The sequence below is a fragment of the Colossoma macropomum genome, unplaced genomic scaffold (genome assembly GCF_904425465.1).
Source record: "Colossoma macropomum unplaced genomic scaffold, Colossoma_macropomum, whole genome shotgun sequence".
Taxonomy (NCBI): domain Eukaryota; kingdom Metazoa; phylum Chordata; class Actinopteri; order Characiformes; family Serrasalmidae; genus Colossoma; species Colossoma macropomum.
This window is the reverse complement of record NW_023494803.1, coordinates 24,737,243-24,753,857: the sequence shown is the minus strand read 5'-3', so window position 1 is coordinate 24,753,857 and position 16,615 is coordinate 24,737,243. Positions and strand designations below refer to the sequence as shown.

Sequence of the window (16,615 nt, the reverse complement as noted above, 5' to 3'; positions counted from 1 at the left end):
ACGCAGGGGCGTGACTGATGGCTTGCCTCGCCATCAGCGCTGATGTCGGATCAGGTTCACGCCTTTACCTTCCGCTCCACATACAACACAACAGAGTAGGAGCTGATCTCAGACCTGCCGCTAAGGGCTCACTTTCGCTAGTAGGACTTTTTCCCTTCGTTTCCGGCCCGGTCATGGCAGCTGGATGCAGGAAGCAGAGGGCCTTGATTTAGAGTAAACAAGCCTAGCAGACCCTGTCGAAATTTAGCGACTGGGTCCTGATTTAAAACGAGTTTGTCGGACTTTATTTAGCTCTCTGTAATATCTCGCTGTCGCAGTAAACAATGGCCACGACCGCTCAGTTATTTGAGGTAAGTTGCGGTTGCTAGTCAAGCTAACAGCTTAGCTAGTCAGCTAGCTAGCTAGCTAGTTAGCTTGCTCAATAACTCAGCTAAATCGTTAAATATTTAGGCTAGAGTAGTTTGGATGGATAAATCGTAAATGTTAAACCCTGAAGTGCTGATAGTCAAATGTGCTCTTTTGTCTGCACCTGCTTATTGCACAAAAGCCATAGCGGTTAGCTTGCTAGCATTGACGGGAGTGAATGCTGCAGTTCTGGATTGTGAAGTGAAATAAGCACCGTGCAGAGCCCATTTCTAGCTTTTTTTTTGTAGCTCATTGGTTTGCAGCAAGTTCAAACGTGAAACAGTCCATCAGAGGACTGTGTGGCTAGTGTAATTGTATATGTATCTAGCTTACTATCTAGCTGCTTGTCTCATACTGTCTATGTTAGAGTTAGAATTGTTCGCAGTAGTGGTGGTAGGAACCATAACTACGTTTGAAGCAGCTCTAAAAACTACTATAAGCTATGATATGAAATGGTTACAAATACGTTGCCTGATGCTTGAGATGTTGTTTTACTGTATTATTATGTGTCAAGCATATGGTCTAGGCATATCATCTACCCTTCCTCGTTTTATACGTGGATTATGTAGCTATGTGTGTCCATATTTATACACTAGATGCATGGTGCACTGTCACATGTTCTTTAAGGTTCATTAACGTTATGCCTGTAGTTCTGCATTACATTTTTTGAGTAGGTAGGTTAGTCTGGATCTTGCATTTATGAATTGCTTATTTTCCCAGGAACCATTTGATGCAGATGAGTACATTGAGCGGCTGGCTTGGAGAACTCCAGGAGGGGGTTCTAAAGGAGGAGCTGAGGGGTTTGACCCCAAAAAGTAAGACTCAGAATATTGTTTATAGTTTCTTTCAGGAACATTATTTACATTCTGTAAAGGCTTTTGCGTATAAAACAATGGGTTTGGGGAACATGTCTTTAGATTTTGACCAGTCATGGCTACTGGCATACTACAAAATTGTTGGACCTTAGCTTAGTATGCTGAGTGAACTATAGATATTGACCCACAGTGTCGTACATTTCGTGTCTGTCAATTTAGTAAACCTGCTTTGATTTAGTCTTCTTTGCATTTGGTTTGGTTTGGTTTGATTATTATATGTGGGATTCTTACTTTATTACACCCTCTTTAATTGACATTCATTCACACAGTTTTTTTTTTTTTCTGCTATATTGGACTCTTACAGCGATGTAGAGCAGTGTGTTAAAGCTGTTGCACTGGCAATGCAAAAACATCAGGCCAAATTTAACACTAACATCTCAAGTAACCAACCGTGGAGAGGCTGGAATGAGCTGCTGAACCACTGACTCACAAATGATGGAAGAGAACGAATTTCAGCGAGAGAGGGAAAAAGGCCCTAAGCTGCACCCAGCGTTGGAGGAATTATTGTGATATGAGATTATACACTCATCACTTTGGAATGGTTTTTCTACCACCCAGAGAATCCAAATGTGCTGGCGTGGGGCTTTTTACAACTGCTGTCCTGCAAGTGCTTAGAAATGCAGCTGACAAAGCTCTTAGTAGTGTGTGAGGGTTCGTACGCACACTCGCATATCACAAAAAGGACATTTTTAAGAGGAGTTGCAGTTTATGGTAACAGGCAATTAGCTGTTTTGCCAGCGCAGTAAATATACTTTTAGACTTGCTGTGCCTTCTTGCTGTACTTCTGCACACTTTTCTGATGTTCTGATTGGAACTAGATATTTCTGAACTTTAGCAAGGGCAGTTATAGACGTGCATTTGAGATAATGGGGTGATGAAAGTTTACAGTATATCATGTATATCAGAAGTTTGAGACCTGGTCCAAAAGGATTATAAAACATTTCTCAGTTTTAACACATCTGAGCAACATAATCAGCAGTCTAGAGCACTTACTAGGGATGCAGGAAACTGACAAAATACCATTGCTTATATATTGCTACAAATTACGATTGCAGTATGACTTGCAATATTAAATATTAAAAGCACATTGTTGAACTCTTGATGTGACATGGCTAAAGGCTGGCCTGTGCTACCAATGTCTGAGATTTGTTTAGGATGCTTCTAATGCACAAAATTATTTGTTAGAGGGCTCATTCCCATATTACAACCTCCTGCAGTATTAGGATTGCAAAGGCCAATATTGCATTAATGTTTAACGAATAATAGAGTGGTTCTAAAAATGTTTTTGGACGCTTTAGCTAGTTAAAACACTGGTAACCTTTAATAAAGTTCTTTAGGTTACTTCATAAAATATTTTCCAGATTATTTGTTTCTGAGAAAAAATACATGTAGCATAGTTTTGTGTAAAGAAAGTCTGGAGAAGAATTCCAACTAGACTGACTGTAAAGCACAGAGGTAAGGAAAGGGGCTGTTTTTCTTACAGTGGTGTCAGTGAGCTTGTGTTCATTGATAAGTACATGAACTAGGTGTACAAAGACATTTTAGATGCAAAACTGCAGAAGTCTGTAAAGGAATTGCTCGATTGATATGAAACAAACCAGCTGCCTTTTGAAAAAATACAAAAAGAGAATGACAGTATTGGAGTGGTCTGTTTAAAATAAATGCTGCCAAGTTTTGACATGTTGTTTCCTAACACAATGAACTTAATGCTTTTGTATGTATGGAACAAATGTCCAAATATTTTTTTGGGCCACTGTTTATTATGCAGCCCTAGCACTTGATAACTTTGTTCATTTTATTGGGAGCTGAAAATATGAGAAAATTGGAAACCTCTGTATCTATGCCCCTTAACCTGATTGTTTTCCTTTTACAGTTGATCCAGTTGCTTTGCATTGAAAGTAAAGTGTTGTGTTTTTCTCCTTTTGTAGGACAAACATACTGATTGTGATCCCTGTTCTCTTAGGTTGCTGGAAGAGTTTGAGAACCACATAGAAGAACTGAAACAACTGGATGAGAGGATCCAGAGAAAAGTGGAGAAGCTTGAACAGCAATGCCACCGTGAGGCCAAGGAGTTTGCACACAAGGTTCTGGAGCTGCAGAGGAGCAACCAGGTTTGAAGCAATCATGAATTGATTGTTGCTTAATGAAGTGAGCCAGGTATGCCTGAGTTGCTGTGCTAGCCTTAACCTCTGCCTCTTTTCATAGGTGGCCTTCCTGCACTTCCAGGAGCTGGATGACCACATCAGCTATGTGGCCACGAAGGTCTGTCACCTTGGGGACCAGCTGGAGGGAGTAAACACTCCAAGACAGAGAGCTGTCGAGGCCCAGAGACTCATGACGTACTTCAACGAGTTCCTAGATGGAGAACTGCGCAGCGATGTCTTCAACAACCCTGATAAGGTCATAATTCTGACATTACAAATGAACATTGTACAGCTTCGGGTTCTAGAGAGTCACAGTGCTGCATGGCTTAGAGTTTACTTTGAACTTGCTTAGAGTTGGCTTAGAAAGGGTTTGATAATGTTCTATTGAGGTGAAATAAAAGTTAAAGCTATGAAAATACTAAGTAGTGTTGTAGTGGAAAATTGTACTTGAGGATTTGTAAAGTTCTGCATAGTTTTAGTCAGTGCTGCATACTAAAAATAAATGTTACGTAGCTATGACATCAATATTGTTCACCACCACTTTGATATTAGTGAACATTTTGTGGATTAAACCAGCTTTAACTGTATTGTCAAAAGGTATCAGTACATTTTAACATTGCACATGCCACAGGCTAATAGATTTGATCTGCGCAAAATGTTGATACATGCCAACTTAATTGGAAATGCCCTTCATAAGTTTATCTCTCAAGTCACTCTCAAGAGTTGTGGTGTGACCAACCACGGGTGGCAAGTATTACATCTGAGATGCTATTAGCATTAGACCACCAACACGCTTCCTGAGAAACGTGTGGGAATATACCCGGCAGACGTTTCAATATTTCTCAAACGCAGCCCACCTCCAGAAGAGAAAAGAGGGGACAGGGAGAAGAGCTGCCGGTGAATAGCTGAAGGGGGGGTTAAAAAAAAAAAAGGGAGAGGAAATGGAGAGAACGAAGGCTGGGCTAATCCCTGTGAAAGGGAGGGCCGGGCCCAGGCAGTGTGGAGACAAGCGCTGGTAAAAACCCCCACTGCAGGGAGATGGCTACATCACTTACATGGGATTTAGCTAATCTTAGCTGGGGGACAGATACTTAGAAAACCTCGGCGAGCAGAGCAGAAAAAGGCTGGATCCACCTCACGGGAGCACAGTAATGATGTTAGCTGAGGCAGGCAGGAATAGCAGACGGGGGAACAGAGGATATGTGGACGGCAGGGCCTTTTTCCGATCCTTTTTTTTCTTGTGTGTTAGGGGGTGAAGAGCGAGGTGGGGAGTTCTTGTCAGGGTTCCTGTTTTTGGCGAGACCTCCCGCCTGCCCATTGGGACAGATTATGGGAGGCGATTTAGGTAGGCTGCTACGGGATTAGCCGTAGCTCATTCATAATAGTTATATGAAAGTGAGAGTGAAGAGTTGGCTGGGTGGCACCAGGCAGAGTGGGGAGTTAGTAGAGCTGCTGCTGCTGATGGGGCGCAGGTGTACTGAAGCTGAGCTCGCTCTTATCAGCTCTGTACTGGACAAGAGGAAGGAGGGGTGAAGGGAGGGGGGACACAGAGAGATTTACTTTAAGCTGATCCTCAGGTTTAAGGCCATTGCCTGAGGCCATTTCTCATGTCCATTTTTTTCCCTTGCCAGCAAGGTGCCCATCTCTTCCTTTCTCGCTCTCACTATCTCTTATCGTCACTATCTGTTTCCTTTTCATCCTGTGCAGATAAAAGAAGCTGCTGACATCATTCAGAAGTTGCACTTGATTGCCCAGGAGCTGCCGTTTGACAGGTAAGCAATATGTGAGGCAGTTGAGGTTGAAAAAGGGCTATACAGGGGAAGGACAGATACATCAGAATGATCAGAATGATCCATTAGGTCAGACAAATGGCACTGGTCACATGAATCACTTCAAGTAAAGGGTCATGAATAGGTTAAGTCATAAATTCATACTTCTTTTTCATTTATAGAAAGTTGTTAGATTTTCCGTTTATTTGAAATGGCTTCTTGAAGGTTGTATAAATGTGTCTCCTTGTATTTCTCCCTTTCTTTTTTCTTTCTCCTTCATTCTCATCCAGATTTGCTGATGTCAAGGCCAAGATAGCAAGTAAGCAGTGGTTTTTTATACAGTAAATGAAAGAGCATTATTTGTGAAAAGGTAACATGACTAAATCCAGACGTGCTTTATAGTAATAGACTGGATTAGTATCACAAGAATTAAACTTACAGTATTAGTATGAGCCCATTAGACTGTACGCATGTGTTAAAACCCATTTACTATGGGATGTGTGTGGTGTCTCTAAGGTAAATACCATGACCTGGAACGGCAGCTGATCCAGGAGTTCACAGCAGCTCAGCGCAGGGGAGAGATTGGCCGCATGAGGGAAGTGGCTGCAGTCCTACTACATTTCAAGGTGAGGTAGAGGCCTTCTCAGTGTTAATGCTCCTTGTAACACCTCTGCATGCGTCATGTAGACTAAGGCCCTACCGATATATGTCAGTTGATCTAACATGCTGGTATTAAGGTTATATAAAATGATTGGTATTGGGGTAGATATCACCATTAAAACACTTGATACACATGGGCTTGCCACGCACCTTGCACTGACGGCTAAGCTGGCAGTACACCTGCTCACCTTTTGTACAGCAGTGCAGGCTGAATAGGTTATCTTGAATCATCAAGGTCAATATAACAGAAAATTATATTCCCATGGTTATATAGCTGCATCCAGACCTAGCCTTTAGCATGTTACAGCATAAAGAAATAAGAAAAATTTGAGCTAATTAACAGAAACCAACAAAACGGCTAAAGAGAAGAAACTACAAAGAATCACTGATCACAGTTTTTAAATGTGTCATTTAAGACTTTGTGAGCTTCTGCTGGTAATTTGAGTTTAGGAAATGTGAAAATAGAAACTGACAAAGTGACAGTCTTAACAGTTGGTTGAAGCACAGCTTAAATAAAATTATTGACGTCTGTCAATACTTTTGCTTATCTGAAGGTATAGTACTGTGCAAAAGTCAGAGACTACCCTTAATTTGTTTGATATACAGTGAAAAAGACCATTAAGTTCAAGATAATTCACTTGCATAAGGAAGGGGTAATCAAAGGAATAGAAGTGGAAAAAACAGTTCAAATAAAGATTAAAAGATACAGAGGAAATGGGATCCTTGCCAACCATGCAATACCTAGTAGGCCAACAGAACAGTCACCATGAGATAAACAGTACCAGAAACAAACAACAAACAACTCTGGAGGTGTGGAAAATTATTTTTGCAGATTTCTCTTAAGAACTGAAAATTGTAATTTTCAATTAAATTTATGTTTTTGGATTTTTTTTCTGACACTGAAAAAAATGAAGAACTTATACTTTGGTTTGAATGGAAATTGAGGGTATTTGACTTTGGCATTACTTTATATCAACCAATGTAATCAGTTATCAGAATTCTTGTTTTAATGGTCTTTAAATTTGAATTTTAAATTTTAAATTAAACTTTAAATGAAACACTTTAAATTTGACTATCAGTGACTAAATTTTTGGTCAGACACAAATGTAGACTATATTTTAGTCTTTGTTCATTGTCTCGGGTGATTGTCTCACATGCTCTCTTTGCCTTCTTTCTCAGGGGTATGCCCATTGTATAGATGTGTACATCAAACAGTGCCAAGAGGTGGGCCTTGTTTTGGGCTACATATTCAAAATATTTCAAGCAATAGAGAATAAGTGTTAGTGTATATAAAACTTATAGCTGCCTGGAGCAGCAGATGTACTTAAAAATATAGATGCTGTTACAGTTGTCGGTAACCACGGTGACAGCATCTTTTTTTATTCACTCCGTCTTCATTCTCAGGGTGCGTACATGCACAATGATGTGTTTGAGGACACAGCCCTTCTGTGTCAGCGAGTCAATAAACAAGTGGGAGAGGTCTTCAGCAGCCCAGAAACGGTGATGGCCAAACTCATCCAAAACATCTTTGAGAACAAGTTACAGGTATTCCTATGACTTATACACATGCTGATATAAATGATATGGGCACTATCATGCCGTTCACTTGTCTGGGGGCTGGAGTGACTAAGTTACATGCTTTCAGGCTCATGTAAGAGAAACACTTGATACTCGTCCCACTGAATTGGAGCAGTACCTCAAAAACCTATATGACCTCTACACCAGGTATTCTGCCCTAAGTCTCCTTTCTTTCATTTTTATTTATTATTATTATTATTATTGTCTTCATTTTTGCCCAAAAAGCTTAAAGATCATTTTGGCTGTTTTGGTTACTTGTTTGAGCAATGTTCTCAATTGCAAACCATGTTTCCTCTGATTGCAGGACAACAGCTTTGGCTGCTAAGCTAACAGAGTTTAACTTGGGCTCGGACAAACACACTTTTCTGTCCAAACTGATTAAAAGCATCTTCTCCACCTACCTGGACAGCTACATAGACATGGAGCAGCAGTATCTACAAACCCGCAGTGCCTCAATTCTGCAGAGGTACTATGACTCAAAGAACCACCAAAAACGGCCACTAGGCACTGGGAGGTAAGAAGCCCTTTAAATGCTGATGATGTCTGTGTGGAGGGGTATCGTTGTATTCAGTGGCAAAACGTGACTATTACAGCTATGCCTTCAAATCGCCAAAACTCAGTGTTGCCAAAACATGAGGAGAAGAACAGTTTGACGATAAAGCTAAATTCTGTAAGCACCCCTGTAGGATTCTAATAGTTTGTTAGCACTAAGCTAATGGCAATTTGCATGAACACTTTCTGATAAGGCTGAAGTTTTTATTCAGATTTTCTGTTCCACCTTAAACAGTGCAGCAGTTACATTCTGGTGCAGTTGTAACGTATGTAGCACATTAGCATATAGTTTAGCTTGTAGCAGTTTCACAATTACTCTTTCAGTACTGAGCTCTAGTATAGAGCTGCCATATTCAGTCAGTGATGCATCTGGAACATCCAGAAGGCTTTGACATTTTTTCTCACAAATTTGGCCCCACCGACTGGAAATCAAAACATGATGGGTTGATCCCTCTGTCACTTTGTAATTCTGCTGATAGTTAATCTAACATGTTGGAACTTCTCTTCAGCTCTTGAAGTTGTAACCAGTAGTTTAGCTGTATCTACCTAGATACCACAGAGAAAAACAGTTCCTGATTGGCCGAATTTCCACTCAACGTTTTAAGAATTTAACGCTTTTTCTTTCCATCCTATACTTAACAGTGAAAGAGTAGTACTGTAATACTATAATACTACAAAATTGCATATTTCACCTAATATCAGGAGAAGACATTGTTACTCAAGGGTGCCCAGTATATTGTTTGTTAAAGGAATGATTTGGTGAAAAATCTAATTCATACAGTTTTCCAGCCAAGACATGTTTGGTGTCTTACGTTTGCTTCTTTAGTCTAGCGCTGGAGGCTAATGTTGCTAACAAACACTAGAAGTCAATAGTCACTCAAATATTTTCGAAAAATACATTTCTTCAACTTCTCTCAACCTCCTCAAGCCACATCCAGGTCTTCATTAGGGTCATGCAGACTTGTTGATATGGTTTAGGGCACAGTTTGACGTACTGATTTTAAAAGTGAACACAACTTCACAGAGTACCTGAGCACTGCAGGCAGCCATTAGACAAAAGCTGTTTGCTGTATTCTGACTCGCCCACAAAATCTTGACTCTCCTTCTTATTCACGTGCATTTTTACGGACAAATGGACTTAGATTACATTTGCATTTTCAGTTAGGAAATTTAAGATGTCTAGTTATTAATAAAAGGAAACAACGTTAAAGTAATTTGTGTTATCCATATGTACAGAGGAGTCAGAATTGGGCACAACGCTACCGAAAGTGGCTGCCCGCAGTGTTCAGCTACATGGTGAAGTTTTGTTAATTTTTATGCTGCACAGTAAATCCTGCTGTGCCCTAAGCCACATCAACAAGTCTGTGTGACTTTAAAGAGCCCATCTCCCACATTTGGTCTATTTTATTCTATTCTCAGAGTTCCAGTTATGCCATTTATGTGGTTTTATGGACAAAAACAGTCCTAATTAAATTTTACATGACCATTTTCTCTTTATCCCCTCCGCTATGTGTCCAGAGCACCAAACTGGGTTAGACTTGGGCCCTCAGTTCCAAACCCCTTCATTAAAAAAAACAATGAATTGGAAATGTTCTGTTTTTGCAGTATGGTTACCATATATGCACTGGGAAATGAATTGTACATAACTTAAACACTGTTTACATACTACATTAAAGCTCTCTATTTCCAAAAGGTTTTCTGTGATATGGGGTAATTTTTTATAGAATTTGTTTCTATAGGTGTCTTGTTGAATTACAAGTTATGCGTATGATCTAATAAAAGTAAATTTTAAAAAAAAAATTTTTTTTTTGGATTTTTACCCAATTATCTCCCCAATTTAGTCGTCCCCAATTCCACCTGCTAGTTAGGACTCCCCCAATCACACGATACTACCAACGCTAGGAGGGTGGAGGCTAACACAGGCTTCCTCCGAGACCTGTGAAGCTAGCCACCGCTTCTTTTCGAACTGAATCATTGGACAGTTGAACGCGCTCGGAGGAAAGCGCCAACTGCCAGATCTGTTACGTCAGCTAACAGACACCTGCGCTGACTAGCATCGCGTTGAGTGATGGGGAGAGGGAGGGGCCATCCTACCCACCCAGAGAGCGAGGCCAGTTGTGCTCTCTTGGACTCCCGGCTACAGATGGCTGTAGCATCACCAGGGATCGAACTCGTGATCTCCTGATGATAGGGTCAACGCTTAGACAGTTGCGCCACTCGGGAGCCCAAAAGTAAATCATTTTGATCAAAAGAATGCAGGCCAATCTTTAACCATGTCAGAATATTGGTTATATTGTTAATTACATTGATGTATTTGTAATGCTGGTATTTGTCTGCATCGTCCAACCCTGGTGCACAGTTTCAGGCATTGAAGAATACAGCTTTGCCCAGACTAGTATTGTCTTTGCTGTGTCACACCTGGTTTAGTTGATTTCCTTTTCAGCATTAATGACAAGTGTACGTTAAGTGTCCTCTGTAGTGCTGTAGTCTCCCAGGACTGGTTGACATTCCTGCTCATCTCTGCATAAAGTGTTTGAGTGCCTTTGAAAGTGCCCGGGGAGCAACACTTGCTCACTCTGTCTCTCTCACATACACATGCAGTATCCAGGAGCTGAAGGAGAGGATCAGACAGCGCACAAATCTGCCCTTGGGCCCCAGTATTGACACACATGGAGAAACTTTCCTCTCACAGGAAGTTGTGGTCAACCTGCTGCAGGAGACACGCCATGCATTCCAGAGATGTCACAAGGCAAAGAACATTTCATATTATTGTTGGCACTTTTGGCTGTAAAATGATGGATGTTTAGCTACTGCCATTTAGCATAACATCTGTATCTCTTCTTGCTTCACAGTTGTCTGACCCAGCTGACCTTCCTAAGAATGCATACTCTATCTTCTTGCTCTTGGTAGAGCACCTCTGTGTGGATCATATTGACTATGCCTTGGAGATTGGCCTTTCAGGTAAGAAGACAATCATATAATGCATACTATTGCATTAGCTTGTGAACTTTTAACAGAAAAGATTGTTTGTCCCTACACAGCTATTCCTTCTGCAGACGCCAAAACTGCCAACCTCTACTTCTTGGATGTGGTCCAGCAGGCCAACACTATCTTTCACCTCTTTGATAAGCAATTTAATGATCACCTCATGCCTCTTATTAGGTGAGTGTGGGTGTTAAAAGGCCAGTTATATGCATCTTTGTGGTGGAGAGTTTTTTTTTTTTATTTTTTGCTTCCCTTTACTGGCTCTTATGACCTTCTGTGACTCCTGTAGTTCATCTCCTAAGCTGACGGAGTGCTTGCAGAAGAAGAAGGAGGTGATTGAGCAGATGGAAGTGAAGCTGGACACTGGGATTGACCGGTTGGTCTTTCATTATTAAACCTGAATGTCCATTATGAGCTTGAACCTGTTAAGGCTGGATATTTTGTGCTAGAACATAAAACACTGAGATCATAATAATGTACACTACCAGTCAAATACGTTATATTAATGTTTGTTGAATGTGTCCAAAACAAAGAATTTAAATATTATTGAAATATCTCCTCCACCAAATGGTTTTCAGGTAGCAAACAAGTGCTCAGCATATGTAGCATATACAATATCCAGTACACCGTTCTTAATACTTCACTGTATTATATAAATGTTGTTGAATATGGTAGCTTTGGATTAAAACAAAAAAAAACATTTAATCAATCAGTAAGTTTGTTGATTTTGTTGCTTGTTTTTAGGACACTGAATTGCATGATTGGTCAGATGAAGCACATTTTGGCCACTGAGCAGAAGAAAACTGACTTCAGGCCAGAAGATGAGAACAATGTCATGATACAGTACACTACAGTAAGAGACCGAAATAACAATTTCTGAATTCTATCACAAATTCTGTATAATGTATATTTGTAGTCATTACTAATGTTACAGTGCTGCTGTTTGTCTAACTGTGCTGTGTTTTGTCTCCTCAGGCGTGCTCTAAGGTGTGTGCGTATGTAAGTAAGCAGGTGGAGCGCGTGCGGAGGTCTATGGATGGGAAGAATGTGGACACGGTCCTGACCGAGCTGGGCGTGCGCTTCCACAGGCTCATCCATGAGCACCTGCAGCAGTTCAGCTACAACTACATGGGGGGCATGCTGGCCATCTGTGATGTGGCAGAGTACCGCCGCTGCGCCAAAGATTTCCGGGTAAGGAAAGGTCAAGGGTCAAGGGTCAAAGGTTATAAGTGTGTTAAAAAGGGCTGCAATTTTCAGATATTTTCATTTTCAGATGTTCTATTGAATGCCATCTCAAATATTTGAATGTCCTATAAGGATAAGAAAAGCTCAATGTTTCATTCCAATGAATAAAAAAAAACCTGGAACTTTTCATTTTTTTAAATTATTATTACTATTTCTAGTGATACACGGAGATGAATATCAGCAGACGTGACTGATCCACTATCAAAGGTGTTTCTTAAACACAGCTGTTAAAAAATCGAACAGTGTCATTCCAAAAATTTCCAAATTTTCAAATTTCAAAAACATTGTTTTTTTTTTTATCCATGAAACTAAATACTCTTAATACAGCTATTATGAAAAATTACATTACAGGCAAACTTGTTTGAGATGCAAGGGCAATTGTTTTTCTACAAAGCATGTTAAAAGTGTCAAAATAAAAGCCCTTTTAACAAAGCATGACTGCGTGTCAGGGTAAAAGCCCTGTGCAGGAGGGGTTTCTAATTCTGTTGTGCTCTGCACCAGCTTTGCCACCAAGTATATTTAACATTTTTTATGGCTAAAATACTTAAATTGATTTGAGGTAATAAGATGATAATTCAAATCTCTACAGTGATTAGTTAGACTTCATAGCCCTAAAATAAATTAGTAGTGAGTAATATAATTGAAGATGAAATAGTGTACCTCACTTGAATAATTCTTAATTACCAATAATTCCTAAAATAGATATATCATGTTTTGGATTAATCTTTTCATTTGTAACTTCACATTATACAAGGGAGCCAAATCAAAACTTAAAAATGAAAAATTTTGGCTCAGTATTCAGTATCTGCTGATATTGTGAGTTTCGATATCAGAATCGGGAAAGAGAAAGCTGGATCTGTGCATTCCTCCTCCTACTACTTCTTCTCACAACCCCATTTCCAAAAAAGTTGGGATGCTGTGCAAAATGTAAGTATATGCAGTTATGTGAACAAATCATTTAAACCCTATATTTAATTGACAGTAGTACAAAGACAACATATCAGATGGTTACACTGAGAAATTTTATTGTTTTGAAAAGTGTATGCCTATTTTGAATTTGATGCCAGCAGCAGCACCCATTTCCAAAAATTTGAGACGTGGGCATCCTCTTTTTTTAAACAATACTCTATAAGCATTTGAAAACTGAGGAGATCAACTGCTGTAGCAAGTGAAATGTTTTCCCATTCTTGCTTAATATAGGATTTCAGCTGCTCAACAGTTCGGGGTCTACTTTGTCGTATTTTTCGTTTCACAGTGCGCCAGATGTTTTCAAGGGGTGACAAGTCTGAGTGCAGTCCAGCCAGTTTAGCACCCGCACTCTTTTACTATAGAGCTATGTTGTTGTAATACATGCAGAAAGTGGTTTAGCATTGTCTTGCTGAAGTAAGCAAGGCCTTCCCTGAAAAAGACCTCATCTGGATGGCAGCATATGTTGCTCCAAAACTTTTATATAGTTCAGTATTAATGGTGCCTTCATAGATGTGCAAGTCACCCATGCTATGTGCACTAATACACCTCCATACAATCATGGATAACAAGCTGGATGGTCCCTCTCCTCTTTAGCCCAGAGGACACGGTGTCCATGATTTCCAAAAAGAAAAAAGAATTTCAAAATTTGATTCATCAGACCACAGGGCACTTTTCTGCTTCGCCTCAGTCCATGTTAAAAGAACTTGGGCTCTGGGAAGGTGGCAGCATTTCTGGATCCTGTTTATATATGGTTAAATATCATGTCTGTTTTTAATGCAGTGCTGCCTAAGGGCCTGAAGATCATGGCCAGCCAATGTTGGTTTTTGGCCTTGTCCCTTGCATACAGAGATTTCTCCAGATTCTCTGAATCTTTGAATGATGTTATGTATCATAGATGATGAAATCCCCAGATTCTTTTTTTTCTAAAACGTTGAGAAATGTTATTCTTGAGTTGTTGCACTATTTGCCTGCACAGTCTTTCACAGAGTGGTGAACCCCTCCTCACCAATATTTCTGAAAAACACATCCTCTCTGGCATGCTCTGTTTACACTCAGTCATGTTACTGACCTTCTGTCAATGCCTTCAACCGAATTAGATGTGAGATGTTCCACAAGGTGTTTTTTTGGCATTACACAAGTTTACCAGTCCTTTGTTGCCCCTTTCCCAACTTTTTTGAACGTGTTGCTGGCATCAAATTCAAAATGGGCATATATTTTTCAAAAAAGAAAAGTTTCAGAATTTTATATGTTGCCTTTGTACGATTTTCAATTAAATATAAGGTTTAAAATATATTTACATAATTGCATTTTGTTTTTATTTACATTTTGCATAGCGTCCCAACTGGAAACAGGGTAAAATTACTGCTTTTTTAATTTCATAAATCATATTAATTTATTATAATTTTTTATTCAAGCATTTTAATAGTAAGTAGCATAAAATAATAAAATCTGGCAACACAGTTAGGCATCATCAGCTTTGAGCAGTGCACAGCTGATCATCTTTTTTAAATATCGTCTTAAATGATGGCCATATTTTTTTTAGATTCTATATGATCGAGTGTTTTAAAATGCTGAAAACTACTTTATCAGAGTACATGATGTCTTACTATCAGGTCCAGTATGAGTCTCTTCTTGCTCGGAACAGCTAGAGCTGTAAAACTTTAACACTGAGTACTTCATTCATTTCTGTTTTTATGAAAGTAGTTAAAAATTGATCATTTGAATGTCTGTACTGTTGTACTGTTTTAATTATCAGATGTATCATATTTTATTGAATATTTGTTACAGCCCTAGTGTTATTTATCTAAAGAGGTGATGTTATTTACTCTTTTACCATTTGTGTATTAGATCAACCTGGTAAATCAGGGAAGTAACAGCTGTGTCTGTATCTTTCTCAGGTTTCTCTGGTCCTGCAGCTCTTTGATACACTTCATGCTCTGTGCAACCTCCTGGTTGTTGCTCCGGATAACCTGAAACAGGTGTGCTCCGGAGAGCAGCTGACCAACCTGGACAGGAACCTCCTACATGCCTTTGTGCAGCTTAGAGCAGACTATCGCTCGGCCAGACTAGGTCGCCATTTTAGCTAATGACTACAAATGTGCTGCACAGCCCACCACACAGCCGTCCAATCAGAACAGCCCACTTGGTAGGCAAAAGCACTACTGCCAAACTGAGTTGCTCTTGGACTCCTTTATTCCTAAAATTAACAATCTCTCCATGGATGTGAGACTGTGTGGTCCCACCTTAACTGAACAGTGAATATTTATGGATATGCCCCCTTCCATCTGTTTTATTTCTGAATTTGCTTTTTGCCTTCTAATCTCATCTTTTAACTAGTATACTGCATATGCGAATGTGCAGCATTTCATTTGAAATGTATTCTTCACTTCACAGCGTCCTTGCATTACAATTTTTAAGGCCTATTTTAATACAGGTGATATTGATCTGTAAAAAGAGAACATTGTAAAGAGGGTCGCTTTAGGTTTCTATGGATTTTGATGTGGAGTGGGTGAAGCTGAATGAACTACAGTGGACCAGATTTGAAATTCTGCAGAGATCTGAGGGAGAAGGAGAAGAGACTCGTTTGTTGGCATTTGTTTTTATTGTACCAAATATTTGTGGCTCTGCTGGCACTGGAGACACTTCAGCAAGCTGCTCTAAAGAATGATGAGCTAACTCACTAATGAGCAACAGCTAATTTCTGTTTTTTTTTTCTTCCCAACATAGGACTTAATAGAGATCTAATATGAATTCTGTGCTTGGTGTGCAAGTTACAGAGTTTATATATGCAGTTAATTCAACATAATCAAGACCAAGCAACAAAACCTACAATACACTACACTGAACAGATCACTGCTTAAAACATAAGTCATTGAATAAATAATTGAATTGTTAAACAAATCGTAGTAATTTTGATATTTGTCATGTTGTCCCATAGGTCTAGTGACTTATGATTGCCTGCCAAAATCATCTTGAAGGGTACTTTCAATATTGTTAAAGCCACACTTTGTAACTTTGGCCAATTTGGGGAATTGGCGACATCTCTGGTGGAAATACGTAACTGCACAAACTGTGTGGAAGAACATTGTGTAATGTGGGCTGTGCTGTGGTCCCCTTGCCTGAGTGTTAGCCTTGGAACTTATCTGAGAATAATGGCTAGCCTGGTTTATCAAATAATAGAGGATGAACTCTAAATTAAAAGAGACAAAGTAAGCTATGCAGCTAATATTAGCAAATTTGCCAGCTAACGTTAGCTATACAGCTTAAACAACTTCACAATTACACAGGTACATTGGTACATTACAGGTACATTACAAGGTAACATTAAATTCCACAACAGTAATAATCTGGCTGGCTATTATCAGTAGTTAGCTAACAAACAACCAACATAACTTACCTATCCAGCAATAAAAAGCCAATTCAGCATCACTCC

General features: G+C 39.5%; 1 protein-coding gene across 1 annotated transcript; it reads left to right on the top strand.

The window, feature by feature from the left end:
• Nucleotides 1-138: 138 nt before the first annotated feature.
• exoc5 (exocyst complex component 5) lies at nt 139-16,083 on the top strand. Its single transcript, XM_036593431.1, has 18 exons — nt 139-350; nt 1,126-1,220; nt 3,244-3,391; nt 3,486-3,680; nt 5,132-5,196; nt 5,484-5,512; nt 5,710-5,819; nt 7,033-7,077; nt 7,258-7,398; nt 7,499-7,578; nt 7,736-7,945; nt 10,585-10,732; nt 10,836-10,944; nt 11,025-11,145; nt 11,258-11,344; nt 11,713-11,821; nt 11,944-12,159; nt 15,081-16,083. The coding sequence occupies exons 1-18, from the start codon at nt 324-326 to the stop codon at nt 15,267-15,269; spliced, it is 2,124 nt and encodes a 707-aa protein (XP_036449324.1). The 5' UTR covers nt 139-323; the 3' UTR covers nt 15,270-16,083.
• The last annotated feature ends 532 nt before the right edge of the window (nt 16,084-16,615 follow it).